This window comes from Bombina bombina, chromosome 12 (assembly GCF_027579735.1).
Source record: "Bombina bombina isolate aBomBom1 chromosome 12, aBomBom1.pri, whole genome shotgun sequence".
In the NCBI taxonomy this organism is placed as follows: Eukaryota; Metazoa; Chordata; class Amphibia; order Anura; family Bombinatoridae; genus Bombina; species Bombina bombina.
The window spans coordinates 803,563-829,368 of NC_069510.1; the positions used below are offsets into that span (position 1 = coordinate 803,563).

Here is a 25,806-nt window from a genome sequence, read left to right on the forward strand (position 1 = left end):
GTGAGCAGACAGTACATTACTATATAACATATGTGACAGTGAGTGTGAGCAGACAGTGCATTACTATATAACATATGTGACAGTGAGTGTGAGCAGACAGTACATTACTATATAACATATGTGACAGTGAGTGTGAGCAGACAGTACATTACTATATAACATGTGACAGTGAGTGTGAGCAGACTTTACATTACTATATAACATATGTGACAGTGAGTGTGAGCAGACAGTGCATTACTATATAACATGTGACAGTGAGTGTGAGCAGACTTTACATTACTATATAACATATGTGACAGTGAGTGTGAGCAGACAGTGCATTACTATATAACATATGTGACAGTGAGTGTGAGCAGACAGTACATTACTATATAACATATGTGACAGTGAGTGTGAGCAGACAGTGCAATATTATAGCTTTAAATGTTTATCTATATTTGTCATTTGATGGACATAGTGTCATTATGTTTGTCACTCTGTTCCCAGATGCTTTCGATAATGAGCTGATGCTCAGAACTCTGACTGATATTGTGGAGGCGCAGATGGTGGATGTTCCTACGTATGACTTCATTACACATTCTAGGTGAGCCTTCTGTTAGAGCTAGTGGTGTATCCTGTGCGTCTGAAGACCGATACTTTATAAAGGGATAGAACATCTCCCATCCTTATGTCTTAGAATGTAAAAACGCATCTTAGAAAACATTGCAAGCTCTTTTTTTTTAATGAAAAACAAATGATCCTTTTAAATAAATTTTACATTGTTGCACAACAACCCTAAGCCGCCAACAGTCCCATTAGTGTCACAAAGTGCTTAAAGGAACAGTACAACAACAATAGATGGTTACTACTTATTATGCTCGTTTCCCTCTTGTACCTGCAACTTTTCCTTTCCACAGACATAATGAATTTGGAAATTGTGGTACATTTTTGTCTAGCTCTTAAAGGGACAGGCAACACCAGAATTATGTTATTAAAAAGATAGATAATCCTTTTATTACCCATTCCCCAGTTTTGCATAACCAACAGTTATAATAATACACATTTTACCTCTGTAATTACCTTCACCTAGATTACGAGTTTTGCGGTAAACTGAAAAAGCAGCGTTAGCCGGTCCTAACGCTGCTTTCTCACTACCGCTGGTATTACGAGTCTTGCAGGCTTAGGGTCACCGCACACTTTTTTGGCCTTACCGCAAATCGACTTAGGAAATTGCGTATAGTCTATTTTCAATGGGACTTGCATAGTGCCGGTATTACAATTCTGTCCTGGGAGGCCTAAAAAGTGAGCGGTACACCCTCTCCTGTCAAGATTCCTACCGCATTTAAAGCCAGTAGTTATGAGTTTTACGCTACAAAGCTGTAGCATAAAACTCATAACTAAAGTGCTAAAAAGTACACTAACACCCATAAACTACCTATTAACCCCTAAACCGAGGCCCTCCCGCATCGCAAACACTAAAATAAAAATATTAACCCCCTTAAGGACCAGCGACGTACCCTGTATGTCGCTGGCCTTTTTTTGGGACTTGATTGTTTTATAGCGTGGTCTTGCCACCAGCGTTGAGACTGCTCTATTCCACAAAGCCTGCTGGAGGGAGTGCATTAATAGCGTGTTCTTGCTAGACTTGTGCTATTATGTCCTGAAAAAACCCTTAATGACCAGTGACATACAGGGTACATTGTGGTCATTAAGGGGTTAACCCCTAATCTGCCGCTCCGGACATCGCCTGCAACTAGAATAAACATTTTAACCCCTAAACCGCCGTACTCCTGCATCGCAAACACTATTTAAATATTATTAACCCCTAATCTGCTGTCCCTAACGTCGCCGACACCTACCTACATTTATTAACCCCTAATCTACCGCCCCCAACGTCGCTGCCACTATATTACATTTATTAACGCCTAAACCTAAGTCTAACCCTAACACTCCCTAACTTAAATATAATTTAAAATAATTTAAATAAAATTACTATCATTAACTAAATTATTCCTATTTAAAACTAAATACTTACCTATAAAATAAACCCTAAGCTAGCTACAATATAACTAATAGTTACATTGTAGCTAGCTTAGGTTTTATTTTTATTTTACAGGCAAGTTTGCATTTATTTTAGCTAGGTAGAATAGTTACTAAATAGTTATTAACTATTTACTACCTAGCTAAAATAAATACAAATTTACCTGTAAAATAAAACCTTACCTAAGTTACACTAACACCTAACACTACAATTAAATAAATTCCCTACATTAAATACAATTAAATAAATTAAATTAAATTAGCTAAATCACAAAAAAACAAAACACTAAATTACAGAAAATAAAAAAACAAATTACAAGATAGTTAAACTAATTACACCTAATCTAATAGCCCTATCAAAATAAAAAAAGCCCACCCAAAATAATAAAAACCCCTAGCCCACAGTAAACTACAAATAGCCCTTAAAAGGGCCTTTTGCGGGGCATTGCCCCAAAGAAATCAGCTCTTTTAACTGTAAAAAAAATACAAGCAACCCCCCCAACAGTAAAACTCACCACCCACACAACCAAACCCCCCAAATAAAAGCCTAAATAAAAAAACCTAAGCTCCCCATTGCCCTGAAAAGGGCATTTGGATGGGCATTACCCTTAAAAGTGCATTTAGCTCTACTGCGGCCCAAAGTTCTTAATCTAAAAAATAAACCCACCAATACACCCTTAAAAAAAACACTAACCCCCTGAAGATTGACTTACTGTTCTGAAGACCGGACATCCATCCTCAATGAAGCCGGGAGAAGTCTTCATGCAAGCCGGGCAAAGTGGTCCTCCAGACGGTCAGAAGTCTTCATCCAGACGGCATCTTCTATCTACATCCATCCGACGCGGAGCGGCTCCATCTTCAAGACATCCGACGCGGAGCATCCTCTTCATCCGGAGTCTTCTTACTGAATGAAGGTTCCTTTAAATGACGTCATCCAAAATGGCGTCCCTTAGATTCCGATTGGCTGATAGAATTCTATCAGCCAATTGGAATTAAGGTAGAAAACATCCTATTGGCTGATGCATTCAGCCAATAGGATTGAAGTTCAATCCTATTGGCTGATCCAATCAGCCAATAGAATGCGAGCTCAATCCTATTGGCTGATCCAATCAGCCAATAGGATTTTTTCTACCTTAATTCGATTGGCTGAAAGAATTCTATCAGCCAATCGGAATCTAAGGGACGCCATCTTGGATGACGTCATTTAAAGGAACCTTCATTCAGTAAGAAGACTCCGGATGAAGAGGATTGCTCCGCGTCGGATGTCTCGAAGATGGAGCCGCTCCGTGTCGGATGGATGAAGATAAAAGATGCCGTCTGGATGAAGACTTCTGCCCGTCTGGAGGACCACTTCGCCCGGCTTGGATGAAGACTTCTCCTGGCTTCGTTGAGGACTTCGGCCCAGTTGGATGAAGACTTCTGCTGCTTCCTTGAGGATGGATGTCCGGTCTTCAGAACAGTAAGTCGATCTTCAGGGGGTTAGTGTTAGGTTTTTTAAGGGTGTATTGGGTAGGTTTATTTTTTAGATTAGGGACTTTGGGCCACAATAGAGCTAAATGCCCTTTTAAGGGCAATGCCCATACAAATGCCCTTTTCAGGGCAATGGGGAGCTTAGGTTTTTTTTATTGATTTTTTTTTTGGGGGGGGGGGTTGGTTGTGGGGGTGGTGGGTTTTACTGTTGGGGGTTGTGTGTATTTTTTTTTTTTTTTTACAGGTAAAAGAGCTGATTTCTTTTGGGCAATGCCCCGCAAAAGGCCCTTTTAAGGGCTATTGGTAGTTTAGTTTAGGCTAGGGTTTTTTTATTTTGGGGGGGGCTTTTTTTATTTTGATAAGGCTATTAGATTAGGTGTAATTAGTTTAAAGATCTGTAATTTGTTTTTTATTTTCTGTAATTTAGTGGGGGGTTTTGTGATTTAGCTAATTTAATTTAATTTATTTCATTGTATTTAATTTAGTTTATTTAATTGTAGTGTAGTGTTAGGTGTTATTGTAACTTAGGTTATGTTTTATTTTACAGGTAAATTTGTATTTATTTTAGCTAGGTAGTTATTAAATAGTTAATAACTATTTAGTAACTATTCTACCTAGTTAAAATAAATACAAACTATAAAAATAAACCCTAAGATAGCTACAATGTAACTATTAGTTATATTGTAGCTAGTTTAGGGTTTATTTTACAGGTAAGTATTTAGTTTTAAATAGGAATTATTTAGTTAATGATAGGAATTTTATTTAGATTTATTTAAATTAAATTTAAGTTAGGGGGTGTTAGGGTTAGACTTAGATTTAGGGGTTAATAAATTTAATATAGTGGCTGCGACGTTGGGGGCGGCAGATTAGGGGTTAATAAATATAATGTGGGTGGTTGGCGATGTTGGGGGGCAGCAGATTAGGGGTTAATAAATATAATGTGGGTGTTGGCGATGTTGGGGGGCAGCAGATTAGGGGTTCATAAGTATAATGTCAGGTGGCAGGCGGTGTCCGGAGCGGCAGATTAGGGGTTAATAAATATAATGCAGGTGGGGGTGATGTCGGGGGCGGCAGATTAGGTGTTAATAAGTGTAAGATTAGGGGTGTTTAGACTCGGGGTTCATGTTAGGGTGTTAGGTGTAACATAAAATGTGTTTCCCCATAGGAATCAATGGGGCTGCGTTACTGAGTTTGACGCTGCCTTTTGGCAGGTGTTAGACTTTTTCTCAGCCGGCTCTCCCCATTGATTGCTCTGGTGAAATCATGCACGAGCACGTATAACCAGCTCACCGCTGACTTAAGCAGCGCTGGTATTGAAGTGAGATATGGAGCTAAATTTTGCTCTACGCTCACTTCTTGTCTTTTAATGCCGGGTTTGTAAAAACCCGTAATACCAGCGCTGTATGTAATTGAGCGGTGAGAATAAACTGCTCGTTAGCACCACATAGCTCCTAACGCAAAACTCATAATCTCGCCGCTTGTATCTAAGCCTCTGCAAACTGCCCCCTTATTTCAGTTTTTTTTGACAGATTGCATTTTAACCAATCAGTGCTGACTCCTAGGTAAGTTCACATGCGTGAGCTCAGTGTTATCTATATGACATACATGAACTAACGCCCTCTAGTGGTAAAAAAACTGTCAAAATGCATTCAGATAAGAGGCGGCCTTCAAGATCTAAGAAATTTGCATATGAGCCTACCTAGGTTTAGCTTTCAACTCAGAATACCAAGAGCACAAAGCGAAATTGGTGATAAAAGTAAATTGGAAAGTTGTTTAAAATTGCATGCCCTATGCATTGTCCCTTTAAGAATACTAAGAAACAACTTCCTTGCACGTCTTCTAGACTTTCTTCTGCTCTCTTTTACTTTTCTGGACCCAGCAAGGGTCATAAGCCTCTAGCTATTACATTAGTAGCATTAAACTGAGGGTAGGTCCCACCTCCTGAGGGTATTACTGCTCATTCTACTAAAGCCGTGTCTGCTTCTTGGGTCTTTTGACCATTTTAGCAAAGTTCCTACCTGGTTTTATTTACATACATCTTCTAAGTTGTACCAGCTAAACTGTCCTTTTGGTGGAAAGTATTGCAGGCCTTCATGGGCTAAAATACTTGTTAACATACCAGTCTTGACTTCTTAGTCCCACCATATTCTGCTGTCAACGTCACTACTTGAGCATTGGATCCCGCATGTTATGGACTCTCACCATCATGTAAAAGATGCCTACGTTAAGTGCAAGGAGGTGGTAAATTAGGTGTTAGAAAAAGATCTTCTATCAAGAGTTTATTATTTTTAAAGTAGTACAAGATTGTGCTGCTTTGTTCTAGGGTGTAGCCATAGTCCATATCAGTCTCTTCAGTAGAGCAATGGTGGCTTTAGAGCAATGGGAACTTGTGGGACATAATTCTCACTGTGCCTCCCATACATTGATGCTGCCCTAATTCTGATAGCCTAAGTAAGATTACTCAGGCTTTATCTTTCTTCACAGGACTATGTGAGGGAGAGGACCTCTCAAACCTGCTGAGCTGCCCTGCTTTCTGGCAGATTTTAAAGGTAATTGCTGACTTTTTATTCTGGGTCGGTGTAAAGGATCTCAGAGGAAGTGGAGCACTTTATTTAATTGGGATATATTTAATTGGGATATAACTCCTATATATAAAAGGAGGGAATTCAGTGACAGCATGTTATTAGCAGGCACTGGGGCTGAGGTTATCGGTAGCTTTATCTCTGGGGGCCTTTTATTGGGCTGAGGATAAAGGACTCAGTGGAAGATTTGGTCACATATATTTGGGCTAAGCTGCGATCAATACAAGCGGTAGCCAAATTTGCCCCCAGGTTTGTTTAAGGTTCAGTTAGCTCCCAGTAGTATAGTTGTTTAAACAATAATAATGGCGACCGGGAGCTTGATGTTGTAATGCCCACGATGGGTGGAGCTACGGGTGGCGCCAAGTTGGGCTGCGCACTCTTCTCTCTCTTTCCGATTTTGGAAACGGAACGGTAATTTACAGAGAAGTGGGTCCGGACAGCGATACAGATGCGTTTCGGACCTTTTTTGTAATCATATTGCACACAGTTATGTGAGCATATGAAAGAGTCTCTGCTGCACACTATTTTTAATGTTTCCATATAAGTGGGACCGGACAACGCTATTGCTACATCCCGGATCTATTTTGATTAGTTTAAATGCAGTACCGTTTTTTATGTTAAATTATCCTTCTGCACACAAAAACAAGGCTTGAAATAAAGTTTGGGTATTAGAAGGGCAGATGGGCACCTCAGCAAGGTTTATCTGAGGTGTAGATAGGTTCTGCAGTAATTGTGTACTATTTTAGTTTCTTTCTGCACACAAAAATAAAAAATTACTTTTTAAAATTTAAAGAGACAGTAACGTTTTTTTATGTGTTCATTTTTATTAAAAAATTTCACTTTTCTGAACCTACTTCTTCTAAAACGTTTGCTGTTTAGGAGTCTGTTGACAATGGTCAAACTATGCCACATATTTCTCCTATAGTGTCCCAAAAATGTATGGCCCACATGCAGTGTCCTGCGCTTCCTCTCACACTCCACCTGGAGTTACTCTGCACTTCATGCATTATCTGTTTTTCCAACGAGGTAGAAAACATTACTAGAGGACATATTTTCAATCATTTAGGGTGATTGCTTTTCCGAATGTTTCTTCCTTGTAACCTGAAAGAGGAAGATACTTCGGGAGTATCTGAGGGGGAATGCTCAGACGGAGTAATATCTTTGTCTGATCCTGAGGTTGTTTTCTTTCAGTTTTTTAGCTTGAATACCTCTATTTGTTACTTGAGGAGGTTTTAGCTACCCTGGGCGACTCCGACACTACCGGCGTAGTCTATCCTAGAGCGTCCAGTAAGTTATAAGGTATGGGAGAGACCTTTTCTCCATCCCCTATATTTAAAAAGATGTTTCCCATAGCCGACTCAGCTAAGGAGGCTGGGCAAACCTTCCCTAGGGTGGAAGGAGTAGTTTCCATCTTAGCTAAGAGAACTACTATACCCTTTGAGGATAGTTGTGTTTTCAAAGGTCCTATGGACAAAAATTAGAAAAGGTATGTACACCAGGGCTTACAATGGCAATCAGCTGTGTACTTTACTACCGTCACTAGTGCGACGGCATATTGGTTTGATGCGTTGTCTGATGCTACTAGAACAGAAACTCCCCTGGATGAAATCCAGGATAGGATAAAAGCTTTTAAATTGGCTAATTCCTTTATTTCGAATTCTTCCCTTTAAGTTATCAAACTGGTAGCAAAGATTTCAGGTTTCTCTGTTCCAGCTCGCAGAGCCTTATGGTTAGAGTCTTGCTCTGCGGATGTAAGTTCTAAGTCTAAGCTTTTAGCGATTCCTTACAAGGGGAAGACCTTGTTGGGACCTGGCTTGACGGATATAATCTCTGATATTACGGGAGGTAGGGGTTTCCTTCTCCCTCTGGACAAAAGGAAACAAACAAAAAGGGACAAGAGAGTAATTTTTTTTCCTCTTTGGTCTCCAAGCAGGAACAGTCTAAACCTTCATGGAGACCCAATCTGTCTTGGAGTAGGGGAATCATTCCTAGAAGTCAGCTATGTCTTGGGTTTGAGATGTTCCTGATCCCTGAGCAGTAGCAATAGTGTCCCAGGGATACAAGATAGAGTTAAACAGTTTTCCTCCCAGAGGCAGTTTTCTGCTTTCAAGATTATCTGTAGACCAGACAAAAAGAGAGGCGTTTCTACATTGGGTAAGAGACCTCTCCCACATGGGAGTGATAGTTCCTGTTCCGAATCAGGAACTGAGTCTGGGATTTTATTCCATCTTTTCGTGGTTCCCATAAAAGAGGGAACCTTCTGGCCTATTTTAGATCTCAAGAGTCTAAACAAATTCCTCAGAGTACCGTCCTTCAAGATGGAAACTATTAGTTCTATTCTCCCTTTGATCCAAGAGGGTCAACTTATGACAACTGTGGATTTAAAGGACATGTACCTGCAGGTTCCAATTCTCTGGGACCATCACAGGTTCCTAAGGTTTGCCTTTCTGGACAAACACCAAAGAGTCTGGGATCTCTGTTGGCGGTGTTTCAGTTACGGGGCATTGCAGTGGCACCCTATCTGGACGACATCCTAGTCAGGTGCCATCCTTACAACAAGCAAGAAGAATTGCTGTTATTCTTCCTGAGATCTCTCGGATGGAAGGGAATTTGTAAAAGAGTTCCTTAGTCTTAAGAACAAGGGTGACTTTCTTGGGAATCATAATAGATTCCGTACAAATAAGGATTGTTTTGACAGAGGTCAGGAAATCAAAGATCTTCGATACTTGTCCATGGAGGTAATCGGGCTGATGGTAGCGGCAATGGACTTCTTCAGTTGTTCTGTTCCATCTCAGTCCCCTGCAGTTATCCATGCTCAGGCAATGGAACAGAGATTATGGGGGCTTGTCTCCTCGAATTCTACTGGAGCAGGAGACAATGGATTTTCTTCAATGGTAGTTGTCTCTGGATCATCTTTCTCAGGGTACCTGCTTTCGCAGGCCATCTTGGGTGATTGTGACAACAGACGCCAGCCTTCTAGGATGGGGAGCAGTCTGTGGGCTCCCTAAAGGCTCAGGGAGTTTGGGACCTCAGTCAGAGTCTGTTCTTCCATAAACATTCTGGAGTGAGAGCGATCTTCAATGCTCTCATCGCCTGGCCTCAGTTAGCCTCAGTCCCAGTTTATCAGGTTCCAGTCGGACTACATAACTTCAGTGACTTACGTCAATCATCAGGGAGGAGAATGAGAAGTTCCTTAGTTATGAAGGAGGTAGCAAAAATAATTCAATGGGCAGAGGCCCATGCTTGCTATCTGTTGGCGATCCATATCCAGGGGTGGACAACTGGGAGGCGGAATTCCTGAGCAGGCAGACCTTTCATCAGGGGAGTGGAGAACTCCATCCGGAAGTGACTCTAGCTTGATCTCAAGTGGGAGTCAGCCGGAATTAGATCTCATGGCATCTCGACAGAATGCCAAGCTCCCGAGGTACGGGGTCAAGGTCCTGGGACCCCCAGGCAGAACTGATAGATGCCTTGGCGGTTCTTGGACCTTCAGTCTAGCATACATAATTACTTCCTCCCATTTGCTCTTCTTCCTCGGGTCATTGCTCGAGTCAAGCAGGAGAGAGCTCACGTGATCCTCATTGCACCAGCTTGGCCTCGATGGATTTGGTATGCAGATCTGGTGGACATGTCATCTCTGTCACCGTGGAGACTACCGTTGAGGAAGGACCTTCTAATTCAAGGACCCTTTATCATCCAAATCTAGTTTCTCTGAAACTAACTGCTTGGAGATTGAACATTTTAATTTTATCCAAGCAGGGTCTTTCTGACTCGGGCAATAGAGACCCATGATTCAGCTCAAAGCCTGTAACTAGAAAGATTTACCATAAGATATGGCGTAAATATCTATATTGTTGCGAATCTAAGGACTACTCCTGGAGTAGAGTCAGGATTCCTAGAATATTGTCTTTTCTCCAAGAGGGTTTTGGAGACAGGATTTAAGACAAGTTCCCTGAAGGGGTCAAATTTCTGCCTCATCTAGGGTCAAATTTCTGCCTTATCTATTTTGCTACACAGACGTTTGGCAGATTTTCCAGATGTACAATCTTTTTGTCAGGTCTTGGTAAGGATCAGGCCTGTGTTCAAGCCAGTTAACTCCTACATGGAGTCTTAAATTTAGTTCTCAAAGTTCTTTAAGGGGCTCTGTTTGAGCCTATGCATTCCTTAGATATTAAGTTGTTATCTTGGAAAGTTTTATTTCTTGTTGCTATTTCTTCTGCTCGCCAGAGTATCAGAGCTTTCAGCTTTACAGTACGAATCCCCTTACTTATATTTCATTTCAGATAAGGTAGTTTTACATACTAAATTAGGATTTCTTCCTAAAGTTGTTTCTGATTGGAACATTAATCAAGAGATTGTTGTTCCTTCCTTGTGTCCTAATCCCTTCTTCTCAGAAGGAACGACTTCTACATAATTTGGACGTATTCGTGCCTTAAATTTTATCTGCAGGCAACTAAGGGATTTTCGCCAGTCTTTTGCTTTGTTTGTGGTTTTCTTGGGAAAACGTAAGGGTCAGAAAGCTACAGCTACTTCTCTTGCCTTTTGGCTGAAGAATATCATACGTTTTGCATATGAGACTGCTGGACAGCAGCCTCCCGACGAGAGTTACCGCTCATTCCCACGAGGGCTGTTGCTTCCTTATGGGCATTCAAAAATTAAGCTTCTGTGGAACAGATTTGCAAGGCTGCAAACTTAGTCATCTCTTCAACACTTTTTAAAGGTTCTACAAATTTGACACTTTTGCCTCGGCTGAGGCCGTTTTTGGGAGAAAGATTCTTCAAGCAGTGGTGCCTTCCATTTAGGTTCCTTGTCTTGTCCCTCCGTATGATCGGTATGTACTCTAGCTTGGGTATTGATTCCCATTAGTAATTAAGATGATCTGTGGACTCATTGTGTCATTAAAAATGACTTCCGGTCGAATGACTGGAGTGGGAGGGAAGGAGGAGCTATTTAACAGCTTTTCTGTGGTGCTCTTTGCCGCCCTCCTGCAGGGCAGGAGTGATATTCCCATAGTAATTAAGACGATCCGTGGTCTCATTGTGTCAAAAAAGAAATAAATTTATAGGTAAGCATAATTTTTTTCTCTTTATAGAACCACTCAATGGGACCAATTTATCAATATCTGTCCAAACATAATACGCTGCTTGTGCAATGCTGCCCCTGCAGATTTGCGGCCAATCGGCTGATAGCAGGGGTGTCAATCAACCGATCATATAGGATTGGGCGCATTGCAGACCGCAGCCTCAGAGGCAGCGGACCAGTTATGGAGCTGCAGGCTTAAAACCACTGCTTCATAACTGCTGTTTCTGGCAAGCCTGAAGGCTCGCGTGGAAACAGGGGCATCCAGCTCCATTTGAAGCTTGATAATTCAGCCTCAATGACTCTTCTTATAGGGACAGTCAAGTCTAAAATAAACTTTCATGATTCAGATAGGGCATGTAATTTTAAATAAATTTCAATGTACTTTTATCACCAATTTAGCTTTGTTCTCTTTTGTATTCTTAGTTGAAAGCTAAACCTAGGAGGTTCATATGCTAATCTCTTAGACCTTGAAGGCCGCTTCTTATCTGAATGCATTTTGAACGGTTTTCACCACTAGAGGGTGTTAGTTCATGTGTGTCATATGATAACATTGTGCTCACACATGTGGAGTTACCTAGGAGTCAGCACTGATGGCTAAAATGCAAGTCTGTCAAAATAACTGAAAAAAGGGGGCAGTTTGCAGAGGCTTAGATACAAGGTAATCACATAGGTAAAAACTAATATTAATATAACTGAGATAAGGAGCAGTCTGCAGAGGCTTAGATACAGGGTAATCACAGAGGTAAAGAGTATATTAATATAACTGAGATAAGGGGCAGTCTGCAGAGGCTTAGATACAAGTAATCACAGAGGTAAAAAGTATATTAATATAACTGAGATAAGGAGCAGTCTGCAGAGGGTTAGATAACAGGCTAATCACAGAGGTAAAAAGTATATTAATATAACTGAGATAAGGAGCACGTCTGCAGAGGGTTAGATACAGGGTAATCACACAGGTAAAAAGTTTATTATATAACTGAGATAAGGGGCAGTCTGCAGGGGCTTAGATACAAGGTAATCACAGAGGTAAAAAGTATATTAATATAACTGAGATAAGGAGCAGTCTGCAGAGGGTTAGATACAGGGTAATCACAGAGGTAAATGTTTATTAATATAACTGAGATAAGGGGCAGTCTGCAGAGGCTTAGACACAGGGTAATCACAGAGGTAAAAATTATATTAATATAAACTGAGATAAGGGACAGTCTGCAGAGGCTTAGATACAGGGTAATCACAGAGATAAAAAGTATATTAATATAACTGAGATAAGGAGCAGTCTGCAGAGGGTTAGATACTGGGTAATCACACAGGTAAAAGTATATTAATATAACTGAGATAATGAGCAGTCTGCAGAGGGTTAGATACAGAGTAATCACAGAAGTAAAATGTATATCTAATATAACTGAGATAGGGGCAGTCTTCAGAGGCTTAGTTACAAGGTAATTACAGAGTTAAAATGTGTATTAATATAACTGAGATAAGGAGCAGTCTGCAGAGGGTTAGATGCAAGGTAATTACAGAGGTAAAATGTGTATTAATATAACTGAGATAAGGAGCAGTCTGCAGAGAGTTAGATACAAGGTATATCACGAGGTAAAAAAGGGTATTTATACAACTGTGTTGGTTATTACAAAACTGGGGAATCGGGTAATAAAGGATTATCTATCTTTTGAAACAATTAAATTCTGGTTTGTAGACTGTTCCTTTAAGTACTTTTAGAAGAGCAAATACTAGTTTGCTCACGTTACATTTATTTTTTATTTCACCTGATAAATTAATTGTCTTTTATGGTGGCGAGAGTACACGACCTGTTACATATGGGATATACATTCCTACCACTAGGAGGCGGCAATGGGGCCCTAGTTATCAAGCAGTCAACCTCAAATACGCTGGAATTCCGCAGCGTATTTGTGGCGAGGTGATTCGCCTTAGTTATCAAAGGCTACAGACCGGCAAAAGTAGAATTTTGTGACGTAAACTTCAATCCGCCGGACTCGTCCGACACAGATCGATTCCTTACGTCACTACAGATGTTCCGCACACAAGTGCGGCACAATCTGACTACTTTTGCTAGTTATCAAAAAACTAGCAGGTACGCTCGGCACTTTTCCGGCCCAGCGGTACTGGTTTTCAACACGCCACCCTGGAGGCGGCGGATCCCATAGGAATCAATGGGAGTCTGACCATAGCGAAAGTACAGTTCGCTGCTGCCAGATATCCCCATGATTCTATGGGAGATGTGTACACCTAACACCCTAACATGTACACGATGTCTAAACACCCCTAATCTGCCCCCCCCTACACCGCCGCAACTAAATAAATGTATTACCCCCTAAAACCGCTGCTCCCGGAGCCCCCACCGCAAGCTACTATATACATATTAACCCCTAAACGCCGCTCCCTGACCCCGCCGCAACTATAATAATGTATTAACCCCTAAACCGCCGCTCCCGGAGCCCACACCACCTACAATATACCTAGTAACCTCTATCCTGCCCCCCCTATACCCGCCCGCCCCCGCCCCTCTATAATAAAGTTATTAACCCCTATCCTGCCGATCCCGCAACTCGCCGCAAAACCTAAATAGTTTAACCCCTAAACCGCGCTCCCGGACCCTGCCGCAACCTATATTAAAATTTATAACCACTAATCTGCCCCCTACACCGTCGCCTACCTATAATACATTTATTAACCCCTATCCTGCCCCCCACTACACCGCCGCCACTGTAATAAATTTATTGACCCCTAAACCTAAGTCTAACACTAACCCTAACACCCCCCTAACTTAAATATTAATTAAATAAATCTAAATAATATTTCTATTATGAACTAAATGAATCCTATTTAAAACTAAATACTTACCTTTAAAATAAACCCTAATATAGCTACAATATAAATAATAATTATATTGTAGCTATCTTAGGATTTATTTTTATTTTACAGGCAACTTTCAATTTATTTTAACTAGGTACAATAGCTATTAAATAGTTATTAACTATTTAATAGCCTCCTAGCTAAAATAAAGAGAAATTTACCTGTAAAATAAAAACTAACCTAAGTTACAATTACACCTAACACTACACTATACTTTAATAAATTATTCCTATTTAAAGCTAAATACTTACCTGTAAAATAAACCCTAAGATAGCTACAATGTAATTAATAATTACATTGTAGCTATTTTAGGATTTATATTTATTTTACAGGTAACTTTGTATTTATTTTAGCTTGTTAGAATAGTTATTAAATAGTTATTAACTATTTAATAACTACCTAGCTAAAAGAAATACAAAATTACCTGTAAAATAAATCCTAACTTAAGTTACAATTAAACCTAACACTACACTATCATTAAATAAATTAAATAAATTAACTACAAATAACTACAATTAAATACAATTACATAAACTAACTGAAGTACAAAAAAAAGCTAAGTTACAAAAAATAAAAAAAATAGGTTACAAACATTTAAAAAATATTACAACAATTTTAAGCTAATTACACCTAATCTAAGCCCCCTAATAAAATAACAAACCCCCCAAAATAGAAAAAATGCCCTACCCTATTCTAAATTAAAAAAGTTCAAAGCTCTTTTACCTTACCAGCCCTTAAAAGGGCCTTTTGTGGGGCATGCCCCAAAGAATTCAGCTCTTTTGCCTGTAAAAGAAAAATACAACCCCCCCAACATTAAAACCCACCACCCACATACCCCTAATCTAACCCAAACCCCCCTTAAAATAACCTAACACTAATCCCCTGAAGATCATCCTACCTTGAGTCGTCTTCACTCAGCCGAGCAGCGATGGAACCGAAGAGGAGATCCGAAGCGGCAGAAGTTATCCTCCAAGGGGCGCTGAAGAAATCTTCCATCCGATGAAGTGATCCTCCAGTCGGCGCTGAAGAAGTCTTCCATCCGGGCGATGTCATCTTCCAAGAGGCGCTGAAGAAGTATTCCATCCGGGCGATGTCATCTTCCAAGCGGGGTCTTCAATCTTCATCCCGCCGACGCGGAACATCCTTCTTTACCGACGGACTACCGACGAATGAAGGCTTCTTTAAGGGACGTCATCCAAGATGGCGTCCCTTCAATTCCGATTGGCTGATAGGATTCTATCAGCCAATAGGAATTAAGGTAGGAAAAATCTGATTGGCTGATTGAATCAGCCAATCAGATTCAAGTTCAATCCGATTGGCTGATCCAATCAGCCAATCAGATTGAGCTTGCATTCTATTGGCTGATCGGAACAGCCACTGTCAGTCAGAACTTTTCTTTATGTAGCGCTGTGGCTTCTTACAATGTAAATGTTTTGTACTGTGATATCTATATCAATACAGCTTTTTTTTTTTAATAAAAAAAAAAAAAAGAAAGAAAGGAGAAAACCCCTCCCACCTCACTCATACCTTAGTTTGACGTATACCCAAGTGGTGAGGTGTTTAGAAGGAGTAAAAGCCAAAATGAGTAGAAGGAAAAAAAGATGTGCTTAAAAAAAAAATCAACCCCAAAAGGGTTGGGGCTCGTGGACTCCATGAAAGAAATTAATTTATAAGGTGAGATATAAATTGTTTTCTTTCATAAAGGTTGCGAGAGTCCACAACCTGTTACATATGGGATATAATACCCAAGATGTGGAAGTCCACAAGTAACAATAAAGGGAGGGATTAAAATAAACAGCTTTTTTTCGCTGGGAAATGAAATCCATAACTCAAAAATAATGTATTTTATGACAAAACTCAATATATAGGCACAATTATTAAACTGAGAAAACTACCTGAAGGACCTTTTTACCAATGGCTGTTTCAGAGGAAGCAAAAAAAAAATGGTAAAAATTAGTAAAGTTATGCAAAGAAAACCTAGTGACTGCCTTGCAAATTTCATCAACTGAAGCCTCATTCATGAAAAACCAAGGAGTGTTAACTGACCTAGTAGAACAAGCCATAATCTGCTGTGGCGGAGGCTGACCCGCCTCCAAAAAAGCCTTGTGAATCAAATGTTTTAACCAAGAGGCTAAAGAAAAAACAGAGGCCTTCTGACCTTTCCTAGGGCCAGAAAAAGGAACAGACTAGAAGTTTGTCTGGAAACCGTAGTATCATTAACATAATATTTAAATGCTCTAACAATATCGAAAAAATGCAAAGATCTTTTAGAAGCCTTCTTAGGATCATGACACAAAGAGGGAATGACAATCTCCCTACTAACGTTGTGTGAGGAAACAACTTTAGGATAAAATTTAAATGTAGTTCGCAAAACTGCTTTATTCTGATGGTATATCAGATAAGGAGACTCACAAGGCAGAGGAGACAATACAAAAACTATTCTTAGTAGAAGAGAAGGTTAAGAGAGACACCACTTTCCAATAAAGTAGTCAACTGTCTAATATATATATTATATATCGGACCAGGGCATGATCTAAACAAGCAATATCAGGAAGACTAGCAATCCTCCAAGAAATAAAAATAAGGTAATTGGCAGTTAAATCTTTATCTAAACTATCCTGCAAAAATGTAAGAATCCCAGGGGTCCTAAAATAATGTCAGGAAAATAATGATCTATACATCATTTATCATTTTAAGTTTTCCAAACTTGTGATAAATTTTCCTAGAGAAAAGTTTTCTGAGAAACCTCTATGTCTCAGAACTAAGCATTCAATTTCCATGCCATGAAGTTTTAGAGACTTTAGATCCAGATGGGGAAAAAAAATATGTGTGACCGCAAAGAAAGAGATAACTGGACTTTAACAAAGCTGATTTTGGCAACTTATTGGAAAGATATTTGTAACACATATTGAACTCTCAACCTTCTGCTTACAAGGCAGAAAAGTTTACCACTAAGCCATCGTGGGACACTTGGCACCAGATCCGCATGCCAAATCCTGTAAGGCCACGCTAGGGCAATCAGGATTAAAGTTACTAAATCTAGCCTTATCTTGAAAACCACTCTGGAAAAAGGAACCAGGGGAGAAAACAGATAAGCAGGGTGAATGACCAAGGAACTATTAGAGCATCCATTACCTCTGTTTGAGGATCCCTGGACTTCGCAAAGTATCTGGGAGTTTGATGTTCAAACGAGAGGCCCTCAGATCTATTTCTAGTAGGTCCCTCAGATTTAGGCAAGAATAATTCTTCCCAAGAGAGAATCTGAAAAACCTCCATCAAGGTTAAAGAACTGTAAGTTCCACCTTGATGGTTAACAGAAGTTATTGTTGTGACATTGTCTGTCTTTTTTATATAGAGATAAGATTCCCTTATTAACAGAGGCCAAGCTTGAAGGGTCCTGAAATTGCACGGAGTTCTATAATATTGATTGGCAACCTCGCCTCTGAGGATCCCAAACTCTGTGCTGTCAGAGACCCTCAAACAGCTCTCCAACCTGAAAATTTGTGTCTGTGGTAATCACAGATCAGATAGGAGGAGTAAGAGGACTCCTAAATAATAAATTGTGGATTCAGCCACCATGAGCAAATAAAAATTATGAGACCTAGTATTTCTATTTACATAGCCATGAAATAAGGTTAGCCAGAACATTGAATTTATTCTATTTCAGGTACTGACCAGACCTGGCCCTGCTTAACTTCCGAGATCAGAAGGAACCGGGTGTATTAAGGGCAGTGTGGCGGTAGGCTAGTGTTGTAGCTAAACCATAGTGAAAGAGCAACAAACTGATAAAGTTTTTCCAGAAAAAGAAATTTCCCAGAATCTAATGTTTTGAGTAAATTGGATTACGAAGGTAAGCATCCTTTAATCTAATAGGGACACAAACTGACATTGTTTAGGGTAGAATAGTTCTGAATGTTTCATTCTGAAAGATAGAATTCTTACAAACTGTTTAGAGTTCAAGATCCAAAATTGATCTGAAGATGTCTTCCTTCTTTGGTACAAATTAAATTAAGATATTTAAATAAAATCCTATTCCCTGTACTTGCATTGAATTGGAATAATTATTCCCATATCTCAACATAGGTCAAGAATGAAGGACCCTGAATTTTGAGTTTTGAAGAGAGATTTTTTTTTTTTTAAAGGATGGACAAAACCTCTCTTTTAGAGGCCTTGTTCTTAAATTAATGCAATATTCTTGAGAATAATGTTCTGAACCCAAGCCTCTTGTTAAAAAACTGCCCCCTAGCAGGATTACTGGATCTGGGGCCGCACTTATGATACAATTCACTGCTTACTCTGAGAGTAGGAGTGGCATTTAAATGCTGGGACACAGAGTATTGGAGCATATGTGTGTATGCTACTGAAATAGTAGTTTTGGAGGTGGGAACCAACTTTTTGTCCTGTTTGGGCTTTTTCCAATGAGCATTAGCTCCCTAGAGTAAACCATAGGAACCTTGCTTTGAACAAAGGAGTCAGTTGTCTGTTCTTTATATCTTCAGTAATAGTAGAGACAATAATCTAGATTTTATACACCACAGCATTGCAGGATGTAAGCCACTGGGCCCTTCTGGTAAGAATAGCTACCAACATGCTTTTGACATAGATTTTTATATTATCAGGTACAGCATCACAAATAAAAGAATTTGTACAGGTATACCCCGCTCATACAGCGGGTTAGGGACCGGAGCCCCGCTGTAAAGTGAAAACCGCCTTAAAGTGAAACAAGGCAGTTATAGCTTTCCTTTCAGTGTTTAAAATCTTAAAAACATGTTTGAACTAACATATATTAGAAGTGCAATAGTGCTACGTTTAGTTTAACACTAGCACAGCAAGTATTTAATTAGTATTCAATAAATACTGTACCTGTAAAATAGTGACAATTGCTGAGGTAAAATTTGCCAGACTATAGCAGTGAGACACATATTTGCACTGCAATGCAGTTAACAAAGTGAACTAAGCATAACAAAATGGTGCCAGTCACTTCTCTCGCAATCTCACGATGATTACAGCACTGTTTCAAAATCCTTGGAGGTTGAACTTCAGCTCCACAAAGCGCTGTATTAGCGAATCGCTGTAAAGTGAAGCGCTGTAAAGTGAGGTATACCTGTATTCTGAAGCAAACTTAATAGTTATAACTTTTAAACCTTGCAAAAAGGATTAACAGACACGCCCAGTTTTAATCACCCATTAGCAATCAGGTCACAGAGTGCAGTTAGGTGTAGGAAAAATCTCAGGGAGATTATCAGTTTTAAACATTGATTTTAAACAATTACAAAGATTAGCATCAGAATATTTAGGATTTTTATTCCTTAAAGTGACAAATAACTCTTTAAAAAGAGAACCATGTGTTTAACTTAAAATAAAAAAGAGTAACGATCAGGTTCTTACAGCAGATAAAATATCCTCATTCTTTAGAGGAACAGGGTACATTGCCCTTAGAAGGGAAAAAAACATAATTTATGCTTACCAGATAAATTATTTTCCTTCCTGGCAGAGAGAGTCCACGACTTCATTCCTTACTGTTGGGAAATACAACACCTGGCCACCAGGAGGAGGCAAAGACACCCCAGCCAAAGGCTTAAATACCTCCCCCACTCCCCTCATCCCCCAGTCATTCTGCCGAAGGAACAAGGAAAAGTAGGACAAACATCAAGGTATAAAAGGTGCCAGAAGAAATAATATAAAAAGGTAGCCACCCATCAGAAAAATGAATTACTGGCGGGGTTGTGGACTCTCCCTGCCAGGAAGGAAATTAATTTATCTGGTTAGCATAAATTATGTTTTCCTTTCATAAGGCAGGGAGAGTCCACAACGTCATTTCTTACTGTTGGAAAAACTATACCCAAGCTCCAGAGGACACTGAATGAATAACGGGAGGGAACAGAAAAAAGAGGCGGACCCTATTCTAAGGGCACCACAGCCTGCAAAACTTTTCTCCCGAAAGCTGCTTCAGCCAAAGCAAACACATTAAACTTATAAAATTTAGAAAAAGTGTGTAAGGAGGACCAGGTAGCCACCTTACTAAGCTGATCCATTGAGGCTTTGCTCTTAAAAGCCCAAGAGGAAGCCACTGCTCTAGTGGAATGAGCCCTTATCCTCTCAGGAGGCTGTCGTCCCGCTGTCTCATAAGCTAAGCGGATTACACTCCTCAACCAGAAAAATAGAGAAGTCGTAGTAGCCTTCTGCCCCTTACGCTTCCTTGCATAGATGACAAACAAAGAGGAAGATTGTCTGAATTCCTTAGTAGCCTGAAGATAGAATTTCAAGGCACGAACCACATCTAGATTGTGAAGCAAACATTCTTTCGCTGAGGAAGGATTAGGACACAAGGAAGGAACAACAATTTCTTGATTGTTACGATTCGACACCACCTTACGGAGGAACCCTAGTTTAATGCGTAAAACCGCAGTATCAGCATGAAAAAACAGATAAGGGGGGTCATATTGCAAAGCAGAAATCTCAGAAACTCTGCGCGCGGAGGCAATAGCCAACAAAAAAGTACCTTCCAAGATAATTTAATGTCAACAATATGCATAGGCTCAAACGGAGCCTACTGCAAAACACTAAGAACAAGATTGAGGCTCCAAGGTGGAGCCCCAGATCTAAATACGGGTCTGATCCTAGCCAGAGCCTTAACAAAAGACTGCACATCCGGAAGCTCAGCCAACCTTTTTTGCAGTAACACCAACAGGGCTGATAGCTGTCCCTTCAGGGAACTAGCAGATAGACCCTTCTCCAGTCCATCCTGGAGAAAAGATAAAATTCTGGCAACCTTAACCTTATGCCAGGAAAAGCCACGCTCTTCACACCAGTACAAGTAAGTCCTCAACACTTTATGGTAGATACGACCAGTAACTGGCTTACAAGCTTGAACCAGAGTGTCGATAACACTCTCAGAAAACTCTCTCTTGGCTAAGACTAAGCGTTCAATCTCCACGCTTGGCTAAGACTAAGCGTTCAATCTCCACGCAGTGGCCACGACGGAGCAATCAGATTCACAGATGCTCGCTACTGCTTGATGCGAGCCACCACACGAGGGAGAAGCGGTAATGGAGGAAAAATATATATGAGTCTGAACCTCCATGGTACTGATAGGGCATCTATCAGTTCCGCCTGAGGATCCCTCGACCTCAACCCATACCTGGGTAGCTTGGTATTGAGGCGGGATGCCATGAGATCTATCTCCGGTGTCCCCCACTTGATGCATATCTCTGCAAACACCTCAGGGTGAAGAGACCATTCCCCTTGGTGAAAGGATTGCCTGCTGAGGAAGTCCACTTCCCAGTTGTCCACACTCGGAATGTGGATCGCTGACAGCGTACATTTGTGAGTCTCTGCCCACTCTAGTTTCTGAGATACTTTTCACATCACCAAGGAACTTCACGTTCCCCCTTGATGGTTGATATAGGCAACCAAGGTTATATTGTCTGATTGGAATTTGATAAACTGGAACGAGCCCAGAAGGGGCCAAGCCTTCAAGGTATTGAAGATTGCCCGGAGTTCCAAAATATTGATCAGAAGGAAGGACTCCTCCTGAGTCCACAGACCTTGTGCCTTTTTGGCACCCCAAACGGCTCCCCACCCGGAAAGGCTTGCGTCCGTAGTCACCATCTCCCAGGATGGTCTCAAAAAGCACATGCTTTGGGACAGATGATCTGAACAGAGCCACCAGGACAGATCTTAATGGTCACCGTCCCATTGTCTCAACATGCATAGTTGTAAGGGTCTGAGATGGAATCTGGCAAAAGGAATGATGTCCATGCAGGACACCATGAGTCCAATTACCTCCATACACTGAGCCACTGAGGGTCTCAAGGAGGCCTGGAGGGCAAGACATGCAGAAGTTAGCTTGCAACGTCTATGATCTGTGAGGAATATTCTCATGGATATGGAGTCTATTATAGTTCCCAGGAAATTCACCCTTGTACTTGGAGTAAGAGAACTCTTTTCCAAGTTTATCTTCCATCCATGTGATCGAAGAAGATTGAGAAGGGACTCTGAATGTTCTTCCGCTAGACGAAAAGATGGTGCCTGTACCAAGATATCGTCCAGGTAAGGCCCTAATGCAATACCTTGTGTTCTGGCAACGGCTAGAAGAGCCCCCAGAACCTTTGTAAATATCCTTGGAGCAGTAGCTAGACCAAACGGAAGAACTATGAACTGGAAGTGCTGGTCCAGAAAAGAAAACATCAGGAACTGAAAATGTTCCCTGTGAATCGGGACGTGAAGGTATGCATCCTTCAGGTCTATTGTGGTCATAAACTGTCCTTCCTGAACCAGAGGAAGGATTGACCGTATTGTCTCCATCTTGAAAGAGGGAACACTCAGAAACTTGTTTAGGCACTTTAGGTCCAGAATTGGCTTAAAAGTTCCCTCCTTCTTTGAAACCACGAAAAGGTTTGAATAAAAACCCCAAACCTCTAACTGCTGTAGGTACCGGGACAATTACTCCTAGAGAGGAGAGATCCTGTATGCAACCTAAAAAGGCAGCCCTCCTTTCTGGTCTTGTCGAAAGACTGGAGAGTAGGAATCTGCCCTGGGCGGATGAGACTTGAATCCTATCCCGTATCCTTGAGATACAACCTCCAGGACCCAAGGATCCTGTACATCCTGGAACCAAGCGTCTGAAAAAAGAGACAGTCTGCCCCCTACTCAATCCGATCCCGGATCGGGGGCCACCCCTTCATGTCGATTTGTTCTGGGTGGGCTTCTTAGTCTCTTTGGACTTATTCCAGGAGTGAGCCGGCTTCCAAGTACTCTTGGGCTGCTCAGACTTGGAAAAGGACTGCTGTCATTGTGACTCGTCAGCACGAAAGGAACGAAAATTAGACAGTTGCCGTCCTTTAGGCCTATTCTTCTTATCCTGCGGTAGGAAGGCACCTTTCCCTCCGGTAATCGTAGAAATAATGGAGTCCAGCCCAGGACTGAATAAAATCTTCCCCTTGAAGGGAAGAGAAAGGAGTCTTGATTTAGAAGCCATATCCGCAGACCAAGACTTAAACCAGAGAGCATGGCGAGCTAGAACCGCAAAGCCAGCAGCCTTTGTATTTATGCGAATAATCTGCATATTCGCGTCACAGATGAAGGAGTTAGCAATTCTCAGTGCTTTAATTCTCCTGAGCTCCGACAGCGTGTCGCACCAGTAGGAAGCTGCTCCAGCAACTGCGGCTACAGCTGCCGCCAGTTGAAATAAAAACCCTGTATGTTGAAACATCTTTCTCATAAAAGTTTCCATTTTTTTATCCATAGGCTCTCTAAAAGAAGAACTATCCTCCAGAGGGATAGTAGTATGCTTAGCCAGCGTGGAGATAGCGACATCCACCTTCGGGATGGAGCCCAACAAATTTAATTAAGGAATAATTTTTTAAAAGTAGACAAGGGGGGAAAAGAAGTTCCTACTCTTTCCCATTCGTTACTTATAATGTTCGCCATCTTAACTGGCACAGGAAAAGTCAGAAGAACCTTCCTATCTTCATAAACCTTGTCTAATTTAGGGATCTTAGGCTCCTCTGGAACCTCTAGTGTAGACAGAACCTCCTTTAATAAAAAATGCAGATGCTCAATTGTAAATCTAAAGTAAGGTTCCTCTGCTGAAGGAGGTTTAGTTTTTGAAGTCTCCGACTCAGAAAGTTCACCCTCTGAAGCTACAGAGGTTAACTCATCCTCGTATAGCTGGGATATAGTAGCTAAATCCGACAAATATTTTGATGACTCTAGGCCAGGAAAACTATGTTTAACCTTTCTCTTGCGTTTGTTAGAGCGAGGCAAGGCACTCAAGGCCGCAGACACCGACGATTGTAACTGCACGGTAAAGTCCGCTGGAAAAAGGCCCCCTCCAGAAGGAGGATTAGTTGAGCCTTGGGGAACTGCATGTGGAGCGGGTAATGTAGAAAGGGTAGTAATTTCTCGGGACCCAGATTCCTGAGAAGTAGATGGCTCAGAAGGGCTAATGGCGCTATGAGTATTAGCAGGCTTATCTCCCTTCTTAGACTTTAGAACAGTGTTTAGGCAACTGGATCAAAATTGAGCAGGCGGGCAAACCACAGCCTCTCACCATTGATGTCTATGGGGAAATCATGCACGAGCACGTCAAAGCAGCGCTTGATTTTGGTGCAGTATGGAGCTCAACGCCACCATATCGCCCGCACAAGCCTGCTTTTTTTAAACTTGTAATAGCAGCGCTATAGGGAAGTGAAATGACGCTGAAAATGTTGCGGTTGTTAATTTCCCTATAGCGCTCAAAACTCGTAATTTATCTGAATATGGATTAACAGACATCACAATATTTTAATGTGTTATTGTCAATAGTATTAATATATCATGTGACACAGTTTTGATCTATAGAAGAGAGAGACTTAGAAAAATTAATGAGGGAGAGATCAATACGGATTATGTTACTGTACTGAATATCCACTGTCTCTCCCCTTGGATCAAGTGAGATGAATATTTGCATTTTTATAAGATTATTTAGCTTGTTCCAGTAATATCCATTGATGGCTCTTATAACCTCATTTTCTGTGAATGCTAGCTTGTGTATCTTACCTTACTCTCTACCACAGGCTTTCAGAGACTACCACTGTCTACCCAGCAGATGTTCTTCTGTTTGAAGGGATCTTGGCTTTCTACAGCCAAGAGATCAGAGACATGTTCCAGCTCAAATTATTTGTAGATACAGATTCAGATGTCCGGCTGTCACGCAGAGGTAAGACTGGGACACTAAATGGGGTTATTGGCTTTTAAAAGCACAAACCTCCCAAAATTCTTAAGAGCTGATTTAAACTTTGGGTGTCCAATTATTTAACACTAAGGGCCAAATATGATTTTATTTTTTACTCACAATATAAGTGAGCTAATGTAATATCCTCTTGTTATAAACACAAAAGAACATTTGGTTCTTGAACAAGATCAGATATTGCAGCAGACGTTCATGCTATCTGCTGAACTCCTACTATGTATGATTAAAATGCTTCTTACAGATTATGGACAAGCATATTTGTGAGCTAGGAAAGAAAATAGCCTGTCCATGACCCTATTAGTACATCTTAGGGGAGTGTCCTTCAAATATATATTAGGGATGATCTCTGAATATTAATAAATAATAATAATAAAATTATCGTCAGCAATACCTCCAAATAATATAGTGGGATCTCAGCAGTGGTCTCCAGTAAAATGTTATATAATCTCTGCAGTACACTCCAATTGTGGTATACCTTTAACTCTAACCCCTCCTATATGGTCTCCTCCCTATTTAAGGACTACCTGTAACATTCATTCACTGCCTGATTATTGAAGTCATACCTACTCTGTTGTAGCTATTCTTATTTCAGGTCTCCTATCATTTGTATCCTGAGCAAAGTAATAATACCAGTATTTACTTTCGCTACCTTTGAATCTCTTATGATCTTGTTGCAACTTTGTTATTATCAAGTCTGGATCATTGAACGGCCGGATCTACTTTTTTACCGCTACCCGGAAGTAAGCCACATTCACACACGCTGCCAGTCCCAGACACGGATCTCCCAGTGCGGTAACGGATCACTCTCGGTCCTCAAGGGGGTAACGTACTCGAACAAAACTAAAGCTTTTAAGCTTCTTACCTGCCTGTTTGTTATCACCAGTCTGCATTATTGGGCAAATCCGGTTATCTGCAATATCAGTTACAAACAAACGTGTGTCTGCGGAGTGTCTGAACTTGTATATAATTTAGGATGTGTGTGAATGCGTGAAGTAAAAGGAGATCATTCTGTTTCTTACCTGTTGCTACCATTACTGATTAGGA

At 40.7% G+C, this 25,806-nt stretch overlaps 1 protein-coding gene across 1 annotated transcript in view; it reads left to right on the forward strand.

The window, feature by feature from the left end:
• The first annotated feature begins 464 nt into the window (after positions 1-464).
• Positions 465-25,806, forward strand: part of LOC128643004 (uridine-cytidine kinase 1-A) — a 156,284-nt gene continuing 130,942 nt past the window's right edge. Inside the window, exons 1-2 of the mRNA XM_053695923.1 lie at positions 465-583; positions 24,587-24,729. Of these exons, the coding sequence (XP_053551898.1) occupies positions 465-583; positions 24,587-24,729 (262 nt within the window). The remainder of the gene's footprint in view (positions 584-24,586; positions 24,730-25,806) is intronic.